Source organism: Eleutherodactylus coqui, chromosome 2 (genome assembly GCF_035609145.1).
Source record: "Eleutherodactylus coqui strain aEleCoq1 chromosome 2, aEleCoq1.hap1, whole genome shotgun sequence".
Classification (NCBI taxonomy): domain Eukaryota; kingdom Metazoa; phylum Chordata; class Amphibia; order Anura; family Eleutherodactylidae; genus Eleutherodactylus; species Eleutherodactylus coqui.
Window position 1 is genome coordinate 175,750,127 of NC_089838.1, and position 19,821 is coordinate 175,769,947.

General features: G+C 46.5%; 1 protein-coding gene across 1 annotated transcript in view; it reads left to right on the top strand.

Moving 5' to 3' along the window:
• The first annotated feature begins 5,240 nt into the window (after nucleotides 1-5,240).
• The window catches only part of DNAJC2 (DnaJ heat shock protein family (Hsp40) member C2), a 39,207-nt gene continuing 24,626 nt past the window's right edge, over nucleotides 5,241-19,821 (top strand). The window contains exons 1-8 of the mRNA XM_066591978.1: nucleotides 5,241-5,399; nucleotides 8,435-8,625; nucleotides 12,263-12,338; nucleotides 14,853-14,951; nucleotides 15,251-15,392; nucleotides 17,001-17,081; nucleotides 17,292-17,357; nucleotides 19,138-19,229. Of these exons, the coding sequence (XP_066448075.1) occupies nucleotides 5,342-5,399; nucleotides 8,435-8,625; nucleotides 12,263-12,338; nucleotides 14,853-14,951; nucleotides 15,251-15,392; nucleotides 17,001-17,081; nucleotides 17,292-17,357; nucleotides 19,138-19,229 (805 nt within the window). The 5' untranslated portion in view covers nucleotides 5,241-5,341. The remainder of the gene's footprint in view (nucleotides 5,400-8,434; nucleotides 8,626-12,262; nucleotides 12,339-14,852; nucleotides 14,952-15,250; nucleotides 15,393-17,000; nucleotides 17,082-17,291; nucleotides 17,358-19,137; nucleotides 19,230-19,821) is intronic.

The following is a 19,821-nucleotide window of genomic DNA, read 5'->3' on the forward strand; positions in this document are numbered from 1 at the left end:
TGTTCCACTCATTGATCACCCTCACTGTCAGAAAGTTTTTTTCTAATATCTAATCTGTGTCTCCTCCCTTTCAGTTTCATCCCATTGCTTCTGGTCGTTCCTTGTGCAAATAAGAATAGGGCTACTCCCTCTGCACTGTGACAGCCCATCAGATATTTGTAGATAGCTATTAAAGGGGTTGTCTCGCGAAAGCAAGTGGGGTTAAGCACTTCTGTATGGCCATATTAATGCACTTTGTAATATACATCGTGCATTAAATATGAGCCATACAGAAGTTATATACTCACCTTCCCTGCACTGGCGTCCCCGTCTCCATGGCTCCGTCTAACTTCAGCGTCTAATCGCCCGATTAGACGCGCTTGTGCAGAAGGGTCTTCTGCCTTCGGCTCGGTCTGGCACGAGCGGCGTTCTGGCTCCGCGCCCTTCTACACGTCATCGCGTAGCTCCGCCCCGTCACGTGTGCCGATTCCAGCCAAGCGCGTCTAATCGGGCGATTAGACGCTGAAGTTAGACGGAGCCATGGAGACGGGGACGCCAGTGCAGGGAAGGTAAGTGAATAACTTCTGTATGGCTCATATTTAATGCACGATGTATATTACAAAGTGCATTAATATGGCCATACAGAAGTGTATAGACCAACTTGCTTTCGCGAGACAACCCCTTTAAGTCTCCTCTCAGCCTTCTTTTTTGCAAGCTAAATATTCCCAGATCCTTGAACCGTTCCTCATAGGACATGATTTGCAGACTGCTCACCATCTTGGTGACACTTCTCTGAACTTGGCTCCTCCACTTTTTTAAAGTGGGGTGCCCAGAACTGGACACCATATTCCAGATCAGGTCTGACTAAGGAAGAGTAGAGGGGGATAATGACCTCACGTGATCTAGACTCTATGCTTCTCTTAATGCATCCCAGAATGGTGTTTGCCTTTTTGGCTGCTGCATCACATTGTTGACTCATGTTCAGTGTATGATCTCTTAGTATACCCAAGTCTTTTTCACATGGGCTGCTGCTTAGCCCAATTCCTCCCATTCTGTATGTGCTTTCTTCATTTTCTATGCCCAGATGTAGGACTTTACATTTCTCCTTTTTAAATACTATTCTGTTAGTCGCTGCCCACTGTTCAAGCTTTTCTAGATCTTTTTGAATACTCTCTCTCTTCCCTAGTGTTAGCTATCCCTCCTAGCTTTGTGTCATCGGCAGATTTGATCCGTTTCCCATCACTTCCCTCCTCCTGATCATTTATAAAAATGTTGAACAACACTGGGCCAAGGACAGAGCCTTGTGGTACCCCACTTGATACATTCTTCTATTTGGATGTGCAGCCATTTCTGACCACTCTTTGAGTACGATCACTCATCCCGTTGTGAATCCACTTAACAGTTGCCTTGTCAATCCCATATTTGGTCATTTTTTCAATAAGTATGGTATGAGATACTTTATCAAATGCTTTACTAAAGTCAAGATATCCTATATCCACCGCATTTCCCTGATCAACCCAGTCAGTGATACTATCATAGAAGGAAATTAGATTAGTCTGGCATGACTTGGTTGTTACAAACCCATGCTGGCTCTGGTTAATTACCCCATTCTCATCCAAGAACTTGCATACATGATGTTTAATAATTTGTTCACCTACTTTCAGCCCATAAACTTTAATACTGGCACACTGTACACATGCCCCCTTGATTAATCTGTTGTAGACTAAACCAACAGCAGGCTGGAACTGGCATTGATTTTCACCCCTTTTTTTAATAGAAAAGTCATGGAAAATGTTCATGAGTTAAACACCTTACTACTCCTCTTAAAAATAGCGCTGCGGCTTCATAACGGCTGCACAAGGGTTAAAAAAGAGGGAGATTGCTATCACCTCTGTACCCTCCATAAGTCTCACTGAGGTGTAAAGTGTGAGAACTCTTCCTCTGAAGCCAGTATGATTGGGGAGACGTAGCGCAGGGACCTCATGTACAAGCAGTGAAAGTACACCAAGGGCTTTTACTCACTAGCGTTTTTTTTAACGCTGCAATATCACTGCGTTTTTATTTTCAATGGATATTTCTAATGTTAAAATTGCATCGCAGAAAAATCGCAAGTTTGTGCTTTTCTGATTTTTGTGCGATGCGATTTTAACATTAGAAAGTCCCATAGAAACAAATGTAGCGATATTGCAGCGTTAAAAAAAACGATAGCGGGTAAAGGCCCTAATTGTAGTATTCACTGCCAGCAAACCTGTGACTTCTAGATTAGTAGTAGCCAAAAAGAAGCGATTAAGAATGCCAGAGAGACGTGACCAAAGGATGCGTTCACATGTTGTGGGAACGCTGCAGATTTTCTACTGTCACTGCACTGGTAGGGCCCATACACACAGTCGTGATTTTGGCGTGTTACGCACACAATGCATGGTCGTGTGATATGCGGTGAATGGAAGCACTGCCTATGATAATGCTCACGAAAAAAATTGCAGCATGCTCTATTTCACCGCGTATCACGCAGTGAGCCCTATTCTTTTCTATGGGTAGCGCATGTAACGCTGACCATACGCAATACATGGGCCACGATACATACGCAACCCGCTATGACACAGAGTAGGGAATTTATTAAAAAGACAGAAGTCACCCTGCGCATGAGATACACGGTCCTGCGCAGTGCACTCGCTGCAGTAAAACACGGCATAATCTACGCAGTGTTTTACGCATACAGTCGTGTGAATGACCCCAACTGTAACCTGCAGATTTGCTGCGGAGATTCCACAACAAAACCGCAGCATGTAGCTAACGGATTCCGTCTGTGAGCCTGGCCTGTGAATCCTGCGTATAACCACATATTCACGCAGCTGGTCTTGCACCGTACAGCTTTTTGTTTGTATTTCCTGCACAGCTGCTTAGCGATGACTTGGATACCCGCAGCCCGTACACAATGTAATTGCACATACGTTGCGGGTATATCCGTGACCGTATAGCTCAATGGCCTCTATGGTTGTGAATACCTGCGGTAAAATAGAACCTGCTGTTTTATTGTCTGCGAGCGGATTACACACTTCTGCAATAATGTGTGCAGGTTGTGTAACCCAATGTATGATTGAACAGCGCATTACTGCGGATCATGCGCTTGCGGAGTCCGCAATTCCTATGCAGTCGGGTGCCCCGCCTACATGCAGACTACTGCAACTCTTTATTATTTACTCAAGAGAACTTCTGTTCTTTACTCAGGAATTGGGGGCCAAAAGCCATGAGACAGCGAGCTGTAGTGTGCTGGGGGTGTAATAATATGCAGCGGGTGATGTACAGGGGGACAGGGTGCCTGAAGGGGCTCCTGTGTGCTAGGGGTGTAATAGTATGCAGAGGGTGATATACAGGGGGACAGGGAGCCTGAAGGGGCTCCTGTGTGCTGGGGGTGTAATAGTGTGCAGAGGGTGCTGTACAGGGGGACAGGGTGCCTGAAGGGGCTCCTGTGTGCTGGGGGTGTGATAGTATGCAGAGGGTGATGTACAGGGGGACAGGGTGCCTGAAGGGGCTCCTGTGTGCTGGGGGTGTAATAGTGTGCAGAGGGTGATGTACATGGGGACAGGTTGCCTGAAGAAGATCCTGTGTGCTGGGGATGTAATAGTATGCAGAGGGTGATGTACAGGGGGACAGGGTGCCTGAAAGGGCTCCTGTGTGCTGGGGGTGTAATAGTATGCAGAGGGTGATGTACAGGGGGACAGGGTGCCTGAAGGGGCTCCTGTGTGCTGGGAGTGTAATAGTATGCAGAGGGTGATGTACAGGGGGACAGGGTGCCTGAAGGGGCTCCTGTGTGCTGGGAGTGTAATAGTGTGCTGAGGGTGATGCACAGGGGAAAGGGAGCCTGAAGGGGCTCCTGTGTGCTGGGGGTGTAATAGTGTACAGAGGGTGATGTACAGGGGGACAGGGTGCCTGAAGGGGCTCCTGTGTGCTGGGGGTGTGATACTATGCAGAGGGTGATGTACAGGGGGACAGGGTGCCTGAAGAAGATCCTGTGTGCTGGGGGTGTAATAGAATGCAGAGGGTGATGTACAGGGGGACAGAGTGCCTGAAGGGGCTTCTGTGTGCTGGGGGTGTAATAGTATGCAGAGGGTGATGTACAGGGGGACAGGGTGCCTGAAGGGGCTCCTGTGTGCTGGGGGTGTAATAGTATGCAGAGGGTGATGTACACGGGGACAGGGTGCCAGAAGGGGCTCCTGTGTGATGGGGGTGTAATAGTATGCAGCGGGTGATGTACAGGGGGACATGGTGCCTGAAGGGGCTCCTGTGTGCTGGGGGGTGTAATAGTATGCAGAGGGTGATGTACAGGGGGACAGGGTGTAATAGTATGCAGAGGGTGATGTACAGGGGGACAGGATGCCTGAAGGGGCTCCTGTGTGCTGGGGGTGTAATAGTATGCAGAGGGTGATGTACACGGGGACAGGGTGCCAGAAGGGGCTCCTGTGTGATGGGGGTGTAATAGTATGCAGCGGGTGATGTACAGGGGGACATGGTGCCTGAAGGGGCTCCTGTGTGCTGGGGGGTGTAATAGTATGCAGAGGGTGATGTACAGGGGGACAGGGTGTAATAGTATGCAGAGGGTGATGTACAGGGGGACAGGATGCCTGAAGGGGCTCCTGTGTGCTGGGGGTGTAATAGTATGCAGAGGGTGATGTACACGGGGACAGGGTGCCAGAAGGGGCTCCTGTGTGATGGGGGTGTAATAGTATGCAGAGGGTGATGTACAGGGGGACAGGGTGTAATAGTATGCAGAGGGTGATGTACAGGGGGACAGGATGCCTGAAGGGGCTCCTGTGTGCTGGGGGTGTAATAGTATACAGAGGGTGATGTACAGGGGGACAGGGTGTAATAGTATGCAGAGGGTGTCGTACAGGGGGACAGGGTGCCTGAAGGAGCTCCCGTGCGCTGGGGGTGTAATAGTATGCAGAGGGTGATGTACAGGGGGACAGGGTGTAATAGTATGCAGAGGGTGTCGTACAGGGGGACAGGGTGCGCTGAGGGTGATGTACAGGGGGACAGGATGCCTGAAGGGGCTCCTGTGTGCTGGGGGTGTAATAGTATACAGAGGGTGATGTACAGGGGGACAGGGTGTAATAGTATGCAGAGGGTGTCGTACAGGGGGACAGGGTGCGTGAAGGAGCTCCTGTGTGCTGGGGGTGATGTACAGGAGGGAAGGTGTCTTATATGCGGCGGACCACTGCTGTGAACGTGCTGCAGCCCGGACGGCATTCAGTGTGACACTCGTGACCTGGAAGTGCTCCGCGCTTCCTCCATGCGGCTTTGTGGTTGAGTGCCGGGAGCAGTAGCGCAGTCTGCCTCTGACTGGCGTCCTCAGGCCGGCACCATGCTGCTAGAAGCGCGGCCGGAGCTCAGTACCGCCGTCCTCAGGCCCCTCGGTGCAGGTAAGTCGGCGCCGCTCACTGCTGCCTCTACTACAAGGCCTGACGAGCTGGTACTGCAGCCCGTGGAGACTGCGGGAGTCGGGCGGAATAGGAGCCGGTCACCCACAGAGCAGGGACGTCCGCAGGAGGCTGGCTGACCTGTGGGGGGCGATGAGACTCATGGTCCATAGTGCTGTGATGGCGGTTACATAGCTGCCGTGTATCATCACACCTCAGCCTCATGGAGGGTCAGACACTTACTGCCCTGTGTGGGAGGGCCGGCATACCTACCTGCACTGCTGAGGCTGGGTTCTTAGGCCGTGCTCATACAAACAGGTTGGGTCCCATCCGGTGTGCGGCACTGTACCGTACTGCGGCTGACCCCGGAGGCTCGCAGGCGCTCGTGTGCAGTACAATTGTTTTTTGTTTGTGTTTCCCGCACAGCCGCTTAGCGATGACCCGGTTACCGGCAGCCCATATACAATGTTAACTGTGGCTGGGCTGCGGGTCGGACGCCTCCATTGACGGCTGAGGCCGTCCGCGCAAATCCTGCAGGGAAATAGAGCATGCTGCAAAGTTTCTTCCGTTTGCGGAATATGAAATTCATATCTGCGAATGTGAAGAAAAACTTTAAAAATGCATGCCTTTCAATGCCCGTGTCTTACCGCAGATCGTACGGGCAGACGCCAACTACAGAATCAGTAATTCACATCCGGTTGTGTGAGGCCGGCCTCCTCCAGCAGCGTCTTGTTCGTAATAAGCGTCTTCTTGGTTTTCTCCTTGTTCATTAATGACGAGAGCTAATAGTAAGGGGTCAGCGGCAGACTCTTCTCTGTAGGACCCCCCTCGTGGGAGAATAACAGAGATATACTTATGCTTCCGCGGCTGCCGGGATCCAGCGCTGCGGTCCTGGGGATTCCTGGGACAGGCAATCAGGTGACCGCTGCAGCATCAACTTCTTGAACTCCTGGCATCGTGGTGGTGGTGATGCTGCAGCGGTCACCTGATTGCCTGTGACATCATCTGTCCCAGGAATCCCCAGGACTGCAGCGCTGGATCCCGGCAGCTGCGGAAGCGTAAGTATATCTCTGTTATTTTCTCAGTGATGCCCGACACTCGCCCCCGCACATACTGTCTCTCATGCTGCTGCACGGGAGCTAGTATCGCTGGCTCACAGCGGGGAGGCTGCAGGAGATTTCTCTCCATTGACATAACACAATGCTGCATAAATGATGGACAATGAGCTGATCGCTCAGTGTAAATAGCAGCTGTTCAGTACTGAACAGCCGCTATGTTATGTCAGTGGAGAGGGGCAGGAGAGCACGAGGAGAGAAATCTCCTGCAGCCTCCCCGCTGTGAGCCAGTGATACTAGCTCCTGTGCAGCAGCATGAGAGAGGGAGTATGTGCAGGGGTGAGTGTCGGGCATAGTTTGGCTGACATTCATCCCGTCTAAATGGGCCCTAAGAGTTAGGCCTCTCTCTCTCAGGGCGTTTCCAAAAGTGCTGCGTTTTTCAACACTGCCTTTACAGCGTTTTTTTAGCAGCGTTTTCAGCACAGCTGAAGAGGCAGCCCATTCATTTCGATGGGAGACACTCAGCTGAAAACGCCCAAGAATAGAACATACAGCGCTTTCAAAATGTGTTTTTCAGCTTTGTGTGAGAAGGCCCATTGACATGAATGGGAGCCTTGTACAGCGGTTAGCGCAGCGCTAAATGCTGTACGAAACCGTCTGTGGGAGGGAGGCCTTAACCAGGTTTTGGCCACTGTTGTAACAGTTTCAGCACGCAGAGGGTGTTTTCAAAGCTATAAAGACGTTTGAGTCACTGTTCTCACACTGCCAACACACAGGTGATGCCCCAAGTTAAGTGCAGCTGTACTCCAGCCTGGGCAAAAGTGGTTCTGGGCGTGAAAGCTGGCATCAGAGTCAGAAACGAGCATCGCTGACTGGCTGTGTATTGTGTAAAAGCACAGGAAGGATTATTGCTGGGACGACCTGTCTGTCATCTGTGCCCGACAGATGGTCCCGTGTACAGGTCCCCTAAGTCTCTGAAGCAGCTGCCATGTGCCAATCATTGGCCTCAGCAGACACGTGCCAGCCACTGTTCTTGCACCCACACAGCTCTTGGACCAACAATCTCTGTGCCTCCTGATCTTATACTTGCCTAACTTGCTGCCTGCTACATGCACCTACCTTTATGTTGTAGGCAAAGTGGCAGAACTCTTATTAGTTACTTTACTAGGTCTTGTGTGTTTGCATGGTCACTGCATATATAAAACGCATATAGAGATCATATGCTGTGACTACACAATCTCACAAGACCTAGTAAAGTGGCTAATAAGGATCAATCCAATAAGAGTTATGCCGCTTTGTCTACAACCTAAGGGCTTATTTAGATGACCGTATATCGGCTCGGTTTTCACGCCGAGCCAATATACGGTGTCCTTTTCTGCGGGAGGGGGGGGACGAGTATGGAAGGAGCAGGAACAGGAACTGAGCTCACGCCCCCTCTCCACCCCTTGCCACTATTTGCAATAGGAGGGAGCAAGATAGGGGTGGAGCTAAGTCTCAGCGCTTAGCTCCACCCCTGCCCCGCCCCTCCCATTGCAAATAGTGGCGGGGAAGGGGCGTGAGCTCAGTTCCTGCTCCTGGCTCTTCCATCCTCTCCCCCCCCCCTGCAGATGAGGACACCGTATATCGGCTCGGCGTGAAAACCGAGCTGATATAAGGTTGTCCAAATAAGCCCTAAAGGTAAGTGCACGTAGCAGGCTAGATACATCTAACATCGAATGGGAATGGGCAGTTGCATGCTGCCTGAAATACCAATAGTCTCATTTTACAACACAGCAGTAACCTAATCTAATAGATACCTTGTATAACATTACATTACATGCTCTCAGCTTCAGAAGTACTAATTCTATTACAAGGATATCTTATAAGATTTAATGCAATTAATCAGTTTGTGTGACATCGCATTATGTGCATTTACAAACTAATGCAGATGCCTTCCAGTTTGCTCTTTGTTGCCTAACGTGAGTATTTTTTTTGTTCTGGCAGCCTCCTTGCTGTGTCAGGTTGAACCAGTGGGTCGATGGTTCGAAGCCTTCATTAAACGTAGGAATAGAAATGTGTCCGCCTCCTTTCAGGAACTGGAGGATGAGAAGGAGACCTCCGAAGAGTCTGAGGATGAGGAGTTTCAAATAGAGGAATTTGCACTTTTAAAAACACTTGATCCTAAAGACTGGAAGGTTAGTATAATGTACCATAGCATACCGAAAAGCATCTTCTCTACACATTGTGTATTAAAGCGCACCTGTCACAGGATAAAACTAGCTGGGCATGGCTGTGCAGCTTTGCAGTTGCTGATTCTATTCCCCTTTCCCCCTTCTTTTTTTCTTGGTCTCCATACTCTCCTCATTTGCCTTGACTGGCTCCTCTTAGGTCCAAGTGTGTCAAGTGGCAGTCCCCATCATTTACTCTCATTAGGTGACGTTGGACTGTGAGTCACATCTGACATCCCTCATTGAGAGTGAGTGGTGAGGACCACTCACTTGGCACATTGACCATGCCGGTAGCCGGCCCTAAGAAGAGCTCATCCGGGTGAAGGGAGGGGAGTATGAAAACAAACCAAAACAAATCAGGGAGTCGGTGTAGATGCGGCTGCAGAGCCATGCAACCAGCCCAACTAATTATATCCTGTAATGGGTCCTTTCTTAGTTTACAGGATTTTCAAGTTCTGTCTTTACTCCTGGTGAATGGAAGCGTTCCTAGGCTTGATTCACAGCACATGTGTGGTGTACTGTAAGCATATACATTAGGAAAATCTGATGTGTATGCCAATGTGCCCATAGACTGTAGTGGCCCAGTGTATGGCAAAAGGGTGTCCACTTTGCATACCTTTGGCTGAGATACCTCAGAAATCAGTCCCCAGCTGAATTGTTAAGTGCAATTAACGGCGCCTTTTAATATAACTAGTTTTAAAAAGTATACCATGCAGTCTTCCTAATATATATTTTTTTATGGCAGACATGTGCAACTGTATGGGCATACAATTGCATGTGTCTGACCATAGGTTTGGCAAGACTGTTTTCAAATATAAACACTTAATGTGGTGTGAATTTAGACTTATTCACTTCAAGAGCTGATAACCTATTGATACTATTAACTGTTCTTTTAAGAGATAAATGTGGACGCAGAGATAGGGTTTGCTAGGTTGGGCTGGGGGTTCCTGGAGGCGGTTCTGGGGCGCGTGGGCCTAGGCCCCAGATTTAGGAGTTGGATAATGGCTCTATACCGGGATCCCTCTGCACATGTCCGGATCAATGGCCAGCTTTCGCCACCTATACAAATACGTAATGGTACACGGCAAGGTTATCCCCTGTCTCCCTTCTTGTACATACTGGTTATGGAGACCCTGGCGAACGCGCTCCGCGCAAATACCAACATCGGCAGTGTTAAGATAGGTAACAACATAAAACGGCCCTATACGCGGATGACTTACTATTGTACATCACAAATCCTAGAATTGCTCTCCATAATGTTTTGGCGGAATTTAAACAGTTCGGGAGGCATTCCAATTTAAAAGTAAACCTTAGTAAATTGGTAATTCTCAATATCTCTTTGTTGAACAAAGAGGTGGATGCTATAAAGCCTGATCTCCCGTTCAAATGGAATCTAGAGATGAGCGAGCATACTCGCTAAGGCAAACTACTCGAGCGAGTAGTGCCTTATGCGAGTACCTGCCCGCTCGCCTCTAAAGATTCGGATGCCGGCGGGGAAGAGTGGTGAGTTGCGGGAGTGAGCGGGGGGGGGGGGGGGGGGGGGGGGGTTGAGAGTTCTTCCCCTCCCCCTGTTCCTCCCCGCCCCCCCGCCGAATCTTTAGAGACGAGCGGGCAGGTACTCTCATAAGGCACTACTCGCTCGAGTAGTTTGCCTTAGCGAGTACGCTCGCTCATCTCTAATGGAATCTCAATGACATCACATACTTGGGTGCGATAATCACAAAAGATCGGGGTGAACTTTTCTTTAAAAATTATAAACCGCTCTTATCCAGGCTGGAAGCAAACTTTAACAGATGAAAGTCTGTCCCCATGTCTTGGTTTGGCAGAATTAGTGGAGTAAAAATGAATGCTCTACCGAGACTCCTCTACATTCTCCAAATGGTTCCTATCCGTTTACCTGGGTCTTTCCTTTCGCGGATTAGAAAAGCTATAATGAATTTCGTTTGGGGAGGCGTCAGGCTCAGGCGTAACAGGAAGGCCCTTACGGCCCTAGGGACCTGGGAGGTATGGGCATACCAAACGTCTCCCTTTACTACAGAACGTCATTGACTAAGCGGATTCTGGACCTGTTCCACGGCAGACCACAGAAACTGTGGGTAGAAATGGAACAAGATTCAGCACCCTTTTAATGGTCTAGGCCTTATCTGGCTACCAGGTAGAGGAAAGCACAAGGGCCTGGGACTGTCTCCATTCATAGAGGACATGGTGTCGGCCTGGATGGGTCAGGTGGTGGGAAACCTGGATATCCCTAACTTTGGGGGGGGGGGGGTCATCCTTGACTAATATTTCTGACACGATCTCTAGGGTCCGCAACATAACCTCAGGTAGCAGATTTAAAACACTACATGACATAATGGGAGACTGGAGACCACGACCCGAAGCGTGGTTCCAATACCTACAGTTGTGTTACTATGTTAGGCCCTTGGGGTATGCGCAACGGATAAGGCGCCCTATCACCCCCTTTGAGAGGTTGTGCGTCTCAGCCCCCACGGTTCAGCAGAAGATGTCACTGCTGTACCAGATATTTGTGGAGGAGGACACGCGCAACAGCAACAGGGACCTGGAGTGGGAGAGGGACCTCGGGATCTCGCCCCCAGAGGAGTCCTGGAGAAAATTGTATATTTTGACACACAAAATGAATGTATCCCGCAAGTTGCAAGAATTAAATTATAAAATTTTGACAAGATGGTACCGGACTCCAGCAGGGTTGGCTAGGATATTCCCCCAGTATCCTGACATGTGCTGGAGATGCTTCTCAGGGACTGGCTTATTGGTCCACCTATGGTGGTCCTGCCCTCTGATCTGCCCCCTCTGGCAGGAGGTCAACACCTTGTACTCCTCAGTAAGCAGAAACCAGATTGTATTCATTGTTGTCTATGTTCCCAGGTTCAATAGCCTGCAATAAGGGTTGCATACTGGCCATGCGCCAAATGATCCCAAGAAACTGGAGATCTACAACACCTCCCTCCAGAACGATGTGGCTGGAAGCGTTAGATCATTTAAAATATATGGAGGAACTTTGTGCAAAAGACGAAATGAGACATAGTAAATGCGTCTCAATGTAGATGACTTGGAACCAGTTCCGCTTTTCCCCGGACTTAGACGTGTGGCTGGATAGTGGAGTTTTACCTGCCTCACCCACAATGAATATCTTGGCCAATACTACCAGATCATAAGCCAACATTTCTTTACTTGTTGCTCGAAGGCCGGACGAGGATTGCCTCCCCCCCACTTTCCCTCCCTCCCATTCACCACACCTGTCTTTTCTTCTTTCTTTTCCTCCACGGGGACCCACTCACCCGTACTATAACCTGCTTGGTTTCTTTTCTTTCTTTTGTTCTTTATTGCATTCTGTTTAGGTACTTAGTATCTGCCTGATGAGGCGTATAAGCGTTATACTAAAGTTACTTATTCTGTTAGAATAAACTGCCTTAAGAGAGAGAGTAAACCGAAAAATGAAGACAGATTTCATGTATCCCAATACTGTTTATTTGAAGATGTGTTTATATAACTCTGCTCTCATTGTACTTGCATGGCAGACCATTAAAAACTTTTTGAACCATAAGAGATAAATGTGTTTACTATTTTTTTTTTTTTTTTTTAGAACCAGGATCATTACGCGGTGCTTGGACTGAAGAACCTGAGGTACAAGGCTACGCAGAAACAGATTAAAGCAGCTCGTAAGTTGAAAAGAGACTACTGTTCTGCATAAGAACGGCTGTGCATGACTTTCTGGAATCTCTTTAAGAGCAAACAATTTTCTGATTCAGACCGTGGGTATAGCTACTGCCACTAGGAGGTGGACACTAAGCAAAAAAGTGTTAGCTTCTCCTACCAACTATATCCCTACTGCAAGCATCAAGCTAATCAGTTTTAGTTTGGTGTCCATAGGAGGCAGACCTCTGTTACCGATGTTTGGTCCTTTTTCTATGACTGCACTCAGGAATACAGGGAAGGCAGTAGACTCTCCCTGTTATTTCACAGAGGAGGAACAACAGAGTGGAGCCAATAATCCTGTTGTATTCCCAACCCTCAGAAGAAAAGGAGAAATGGTCAAACAGTAGTTTGACTATGACCCGCCAGCCATAGCAGGTTCCCTCCAGCAAGAGCGCTCCTGCCACAAATGGTAGACTAGCACTGGGATGTACATGCTGTTAACAGAAGTCCTTTTCTGCAGATGGGTAACTATACTTCATCGCAGGGTAAGTATTCCCTCCCCCTTCACTCCTATCCTCTCCCTACTCATCAACAGGATGGGATTCCACCCACCTTGCCTTTTAGCCTGCTACAACCCCACCATTTTGTCCCATGTCCTTCCTTGAGGTGGTCTCTCCTCCCTCTTTTATGGCAGGGCTTCTCTACTGGCTCCCCTGCATCTTGGATGTGCTGTGCCCTTGCCTTTTACATCGATGGAACAGTTCACCCACTGGTGCTCTTCTCAGGCTTTGCAGTAAGCTCCAGCCACTCTCCCCAGCATTCTGTGACCCTTCTCACCGGCCTTCCTCCGGTTCTGCTAGGGGTGGCAGTGTGCTTTCTATAGACCATGGCTTTGGGCCTACTCTATTACAGGGAACTGGCTGCAGCATCAGTTACCCCATAGGTGGCTTCTTCTTGGGGAGGCAGTCTTATAGGCTCTGTTCAGCCTATCGTAGTGTCCTGCTGGGAGGATGTACTATCTTAAGGGGCCTCCATTCACGCCTTTGTGTGCCTTTTTCCTGCACTCCCATTGATTCCTGTGCTCCCCAGGGTTAAAGCACCTGCCCTTAGGTCCTTTTCGCCTCACCTTAGCCTTGGACCACCAACACCACGTAGGGTAGGCTCTGTCTACCATCCGTGCCCCTCTGCAGCACCTAGCATGTAATTTGCTTGCTGCTATATCACCATATCTGACTCAAAAATCAGACATAGTGATATAGTCAGAAAGCCCCGGACAAGCCACAGCCAGAGTCACGCACTTTGCGTGCTCTCACTGTCGCATCCAAACTTTCATGTGGACTGCCTTTGTCCTGACTGCCTTCCTTTTGAGACAGGCTACTAGTGATCTGTCTTCGGGCCCCCTGCCCATTACAGCCCAGTCGGCTGCTGAATCGGATTGGTGTGCTCTCTTTCTCGTGCACTCCTGGACTTTACTAAAGCGTCCAAGACGATCATTAAATAGACTTCTCATCAACCGCCTCCAAACGTGTGACGGAGAAGACTCCCGAGCTAATGGCCCCTACCGTGGAAGTCCCAGAAAGCAGTCGAGGCCATCGTGCTTGTGTCGATCCTAAGTCGCCAGCCTCATCGTGCTGTTAGCTTTCCTCCAGGGACAACTCTTGCTCAGAAGGCAAGGCATTTGAGTCTCCCTCTAATTCTGATGTGGATGAGGAACAGTCATCTAAGCTATGCTCTTTACTCTTATCTTCTCCCATGGTAGAATCGCTAGCCAAAACAGTCAGCAGGGCTATTACTGAGTGGGAATTGCGCCACCGCATTCTCTTAGGTTCTTACCCAGAAGAACCCGCAGATATTATTACACAGCGAATCGGCCAGGCAGACAAATGCCTCTAGGAGGCCTGCATGGATGCGGCCAGACTCGTAGCTCAGGCTTTGGATTTCCCTTGGTAGTTCCTGCCTCTCCGGTGCTCAGCTAGACGAGATTCTGTCAGAGGCCACAGAGCTCCCACCTACCACAGAATAAGTCTAGTTGAGCAAGGTCTACCCAGAAGAAGCATCTTCAGTTTTGTTCCCTTTTGCGCTCCAGTCCACATACCTCGGATGCCAAGAAAACCACCCAGGATCACAGGAAGAAGCCTTCTTTCTGACCCTGACCCTTCTGGCTTCCTCGTCCACAAACTTCCGAGACCTCCTCTGCAAAATCTCCACATCTCGGACGCCTGGGGTTCCTCAGGCTATTCTATAGTTGGTCAACTGCCTTCCGGACCTTTTGTTCTGGTCCAGACTTCCAACATCTCCTACACGGGTTTACTATTTGGATCAGGCGATCTACCAGCTCGTCACCCAGGGTGTTCTCATTCCGATAGGGGATTTACAGCTCTACATCACAAAAACGGAACTCCCTCTGCTATCAAGATTGGGAAAGTAATTGGTATAGAATTGTGGTCCTTAAACTATATGATGTTATAAAGTATATATTCACTTTAAGACATGAAGTCAATTCCTTCTACTAACTGCTATTTCTTATTTGTGTTCAGATAAAGCTATGGTTCTGAAACACCACCCTGATAAGAGAAAAGCTGCAGGAGAGCAAATTGTGGAAGGCGATAATGACTACTTTACGTGTATTACTAAAGGTAAGCTTGGCATAGATTGAACACACAGTGACACTTTAAGCTTTTTTTCCCCCAGTTAAAATAAAACTGGTGTTCAGAATGCACACAATTGCTCTTTGGGAAACGTACAGTAACCATACAGGCAATCATGGCTAAAATTTCAAGTTTGCTATATAACATGTTCTGATCTATGTTTTACCAATATTTTTTGTATTTCCAACTGTTATGATGAGGAATATAAATGTTTACCTCATGATTTGTATATTTTCCAGAGCTGTAAAATACATAAATAAACATTTAACCATTTTGTGGTGTTTTAGCATATGAAATCTTATCTGATCCCGTAAAGAGAAGAGCCTTCAACAGTATTGATCCTACCTTTGATAATTCTGTACCTTCAAAAAGTGAAGCGAAAGACAATTTCTTTGAAGTTTTTTCTCCTGTGTTTGAGAGAAATAACAGGTAAGAAATGTATAACTCCGGTTGACAACCATGTCAGCCTATGTAGAAGAAAAAATATTCACGTCAGGATCTCTGTTTAACAGTACCCCATGGCTGTGTTTACCATTGCTGTCTCGCATCAACCTGTCTGCTGCTGCAGTGGTGGTTTTAGCACCAATAGTAGCAGGGCAATTTTTCATTGTTTTTAAATGTACAAATTAAATAATGAAAAAAATCATAATTTTCTGAAAGTAGACACTTGGCCCATTGTCAAAATGACACTCAGCAATTTATACACGTAGGCATTTTCATGTAATTTTGTGTGAAATTGTGGTGTTTTTTTATTTTTGGTTTTTCAGAATAAAAAAAAAATCAGATTTATGGCTAAGTCTGACTCAAGCTAAAAGTTATATGAATAACACTCACTAAAAATAAAAGTTTCAGATGTTCATTCTCTGCATGCACATATTATCACAAAATCAGCAGAACTTAAGACACCAAAAAATCTGCTTATAAGCTAGAGATTGAAAAAAGTATTAATTTATAAAATACAGGGAGAGGACCTAAAAACCCTATAGACTTCCTGAAAGCAAACATCTGAACAGCATGCTAATGACAGCCATGTCCACTTACACTACTTCATGTAACTTTGTGATAAACCTTAATTTAAATATAGCCAGTCTTTGATGTTTACCTACAAATGGCATACACACAGAGGCTTTCATGTTCAAAAAGAATTTAAAACTCATTGATCAATTTGTGCAAAAGTTCTCGTATACCACGAGCATCTGTACCAACAAGAGCTTGTGCTCTCAAAAACACTGAAATAGATGTCTTACAATATATGGCTGTTGCCCACAAATATGTTGAAAATATATCGTGCACGCTGCCAAAAACTACAATGTCATCAAAGTCTACATTTTCAGTAAAAGCATGTAATTTGCCATGTTTAAAAATCAATTTATATGCACAACTGCCTTCATGCAACTTTATATCAACTAATACAACATGCCCTGAGCTAGAGTCTTATGGCAAGGACATATCTGATACATCCTTGGCCATTGAAGTGCTTCCCTGCCAAGATGAATGAGATATGTAATTGTTAGGGAAAGGGTTAAAAGGGAATTCCCATTACAGAAAGGGATGATGCATAGCTAGGTTATGCCATCACTTTCGATTTGGTGGGGGTCCAACTGCCAGGACCACGATTTATCCTGGCCATGTAAGGATAAAGCATTACATAATGATGGGGATTTACTAGTACCAGTGAGTTGTGTGCCATTTTGCTACACTAGTGAAAAATCTACCGTATTCCAAACCTAATTAGAAAAGTCAAACTTGACAAATGTGTTACCTGTGTCAGAAAAAGTGGTACAAGGGCTTTATAAATATGGTGTTTGGATACTATATATTTTTTAATGCATTAATGTCAGAATAAATACAGAATACAGACAGGATTGCTGAGTACGGCTTACTGTGCATGACAACAATAGTATCTAATGGGGCATATAGAGAGGGGTTGTGTAGTCGGTACCTTCCCTTTTAATGCAATGTTTTGTATGAAATTTTCCTGATGTTTCGGGCAGCATAAAACTAACATTGTAAAAAAACTCTATTTAAACATTCCAGGTGGTCAAACAAGAAAAATGTTCCAAAACTTGGTAACATGAGCACCTCCATTGAAGACGTAGATGGATTTTATTCTTTTTGGTATGTTTTTGTATGTTAAAACTAGCACAGTAAAACCTCTGATGCATTAGTTTCTACAATAATTCTTTTGTTGATCATTTAAATATAAATCTATACAGTATAGTACGTATGATGAGCTACACAAGGTGGGTGTATCGTGCATTCGCACTGTTCATTCTAATTGCTGAGCTAGTAATTATAACTTCCCAATTTTTTATTTTTAATTGCCAGGTACAATTTTGATTCTTGGAGAGAATTTTCTTACTTGGATGAAGAAGAAAAAGAAAAGGCGGAATGGTGACTAATATTTACATTTCCAGATTCAACATGGTTGTGCTCAATGTGCTTGCAAACTGTGTTGTCAACCTGTAGCAAGCCACGCGCCTGAAATCAAGCTTGGGTACCAAGTTAGACACAAAACTACTGACATCTCTTCAAATTTTCAAAGTCAATTGGTTGACACAAATGTTTTCTGTGAGGCATAATTTTACCTAGGTTTTGACTTAACTGCATGTATTATACTCTAGAATTTCAGAATATTTATAGGGCCATTCCAGTGAAAACCTCACTGCACCCCTTACCTGACTGTCTATCACATTCTGAACGTCTCCTATATATATTGCACTCGCTCACTTCCATGCAGTGCAACCTCCTGTCTGATACTTATCAGACACCATCTTCATTTTTAGATTTATCCTTGCTTTCTCATCCTCTATGCTCTGCTGGTAATCCATGATGCATCAGCACAGCATCACATGACCAGCTAGAGCCAGTATCATCTCTGCCTGCTGGAAGGACAGTGTAATCATCATTGTCTTGTATATTTACCTAAATAAGGTAAAGACTAGAAGTATACAGCCAGAGAGGCTGAAATGTCATCTTTTTTTTATAATCGTGTGATGGGAGCCTCCATCATCAGCAACACACGCTGAAATAGTGACTTCTTGAGAGAAACGGAGGCAAGTGATTCTCAGGTGGTCACAGTGAGATCACATGACCACTTGAAGAAAAGGATTCCCAAACATTTTTGATAGAAAGGAATAGATAAAGAATTTAATACTAGTCGACATATATACTGGGAGACTAGTTACATAATGAATGAAGAAATTTATTTCGGCCTCATGTCCACGGGCAAGTCGGGCTCCGTGGACGGGAGCCCCGCCGCAGGATCCCACCCTGCCCGCGGCACGAGGGCATTACGGACACGTGCAGGTCATCCAGCGTCTTCTCTGTGCATGTGGGCGGGCCCGCCGGCTGGAGCGCCCCCCTCTCCCCCATATATGCGCAGTGAAGCATTTATATTTAATTTTTTTAAATCTGCTTTCCCACGGGACCCGCAGCACACCGGGAGTGACAGTTCTGGGTGTGCCTCAGATCGTACGGCTTCCATTGACTTCAATGGAAGCCGTCCCTGCGGGTCCCACGGCAAAACGCAGCATGCTGGGATTTGTTTTCCAGACTTTGATCCGGAAAACAAACCCACATGCTTTAACTAAGCTGCAGGCGCCCATGAATTGCCTATAGGTGGCTTGAACTCCGAATCATCCGCCCCACGTGGATCTTGGAATTCAAACCCGCCGGTGAACATGAGCCTTTTGCCTGAGTGGCCCTTTGATAGCCAGTGGATACCAGCAATTCATTTTTAACACATCGGTAATCCACGTACCAACGTCAGAACCATCACGCATCAGACAACTCCCCAAGACCAAAGTACTCCACTGCATAATGTGAATAAATATGTTTAGAACAAAAATGGAGATGTTTGTACAATTGACAAAATGAACAAAGGGGAACAAAGAATGAGGGGGATCTGTAATAGTAACAGATGACAATTGCTTATCACTGGGGGTTTGAGCAGCCGGACCGGCAGCACCTTACGGTAAAGGAGTTATCCATTTGGAAAAATTCCTTCTAAACTAGTTTGCAGTAAGTATTTGCCTGTGATCTTGATTTCTCTAGCTGTAGGTTATGGTTGGTACACTACTGTTATGTTACTAATAATTTTGATGTCTAGTCTATTTTGGAAAAAATATATTAGTTCATTGTATTTTGTTGACTCTTAAATTTGTGTTGTCAGCCGTGACGAGAGGAGATGGATTGAAAAACAGAACAGAGCGGCCCGAGCACAAAGGAAAAAAGAAGAAATGAATAGAATTAGAACATTAGTTGGTATGTATAACCTATTCCTGACATGAACATGCAGCATTTTGTCTACTAACAATCCTCTGCTGACATGAGCTTATACATGTATTAATTCACACTATTTGAACAATGTTGATTTTCTATTATCCCCAGATTAGTACTTGTGTCTGATTTCTAACAGAATACACTTTGGTGTGGACACATCATTAGGCGTGTTTAATAGTTGGTGGCTCTATCTTGTAAATCCCTGTTCATGGTGATTTAGCAAGTCAAAGTAGTACTTCACCCTGTTCTCTCTTTGAGGATATTGTTTTTCCTTCCTTTCTCAAACCTCTTCTTCCGGACTCTGTGGTCCCTGAAGCAGGATCTGGTAGCATGCAAGGCAGCTTATTCCACTAGATTTGATCAGCCATTGGTGAGGCTTTATACTTGTTGATAACCCATAGCAATTCTGCTCACTTGGGTTAGCTGAGATTATCACAGCATTAGATGTGCATACGATACGGGTGGCTGACTGCCTTTTCTGCAAACACTGGCATCTGGATAATAGGATGTTTATCATGAAGCTTCAGTTGGCGCTCAAAGAGAGACCTAAGAAGAAAAGTGGAGAGGTTTTTAT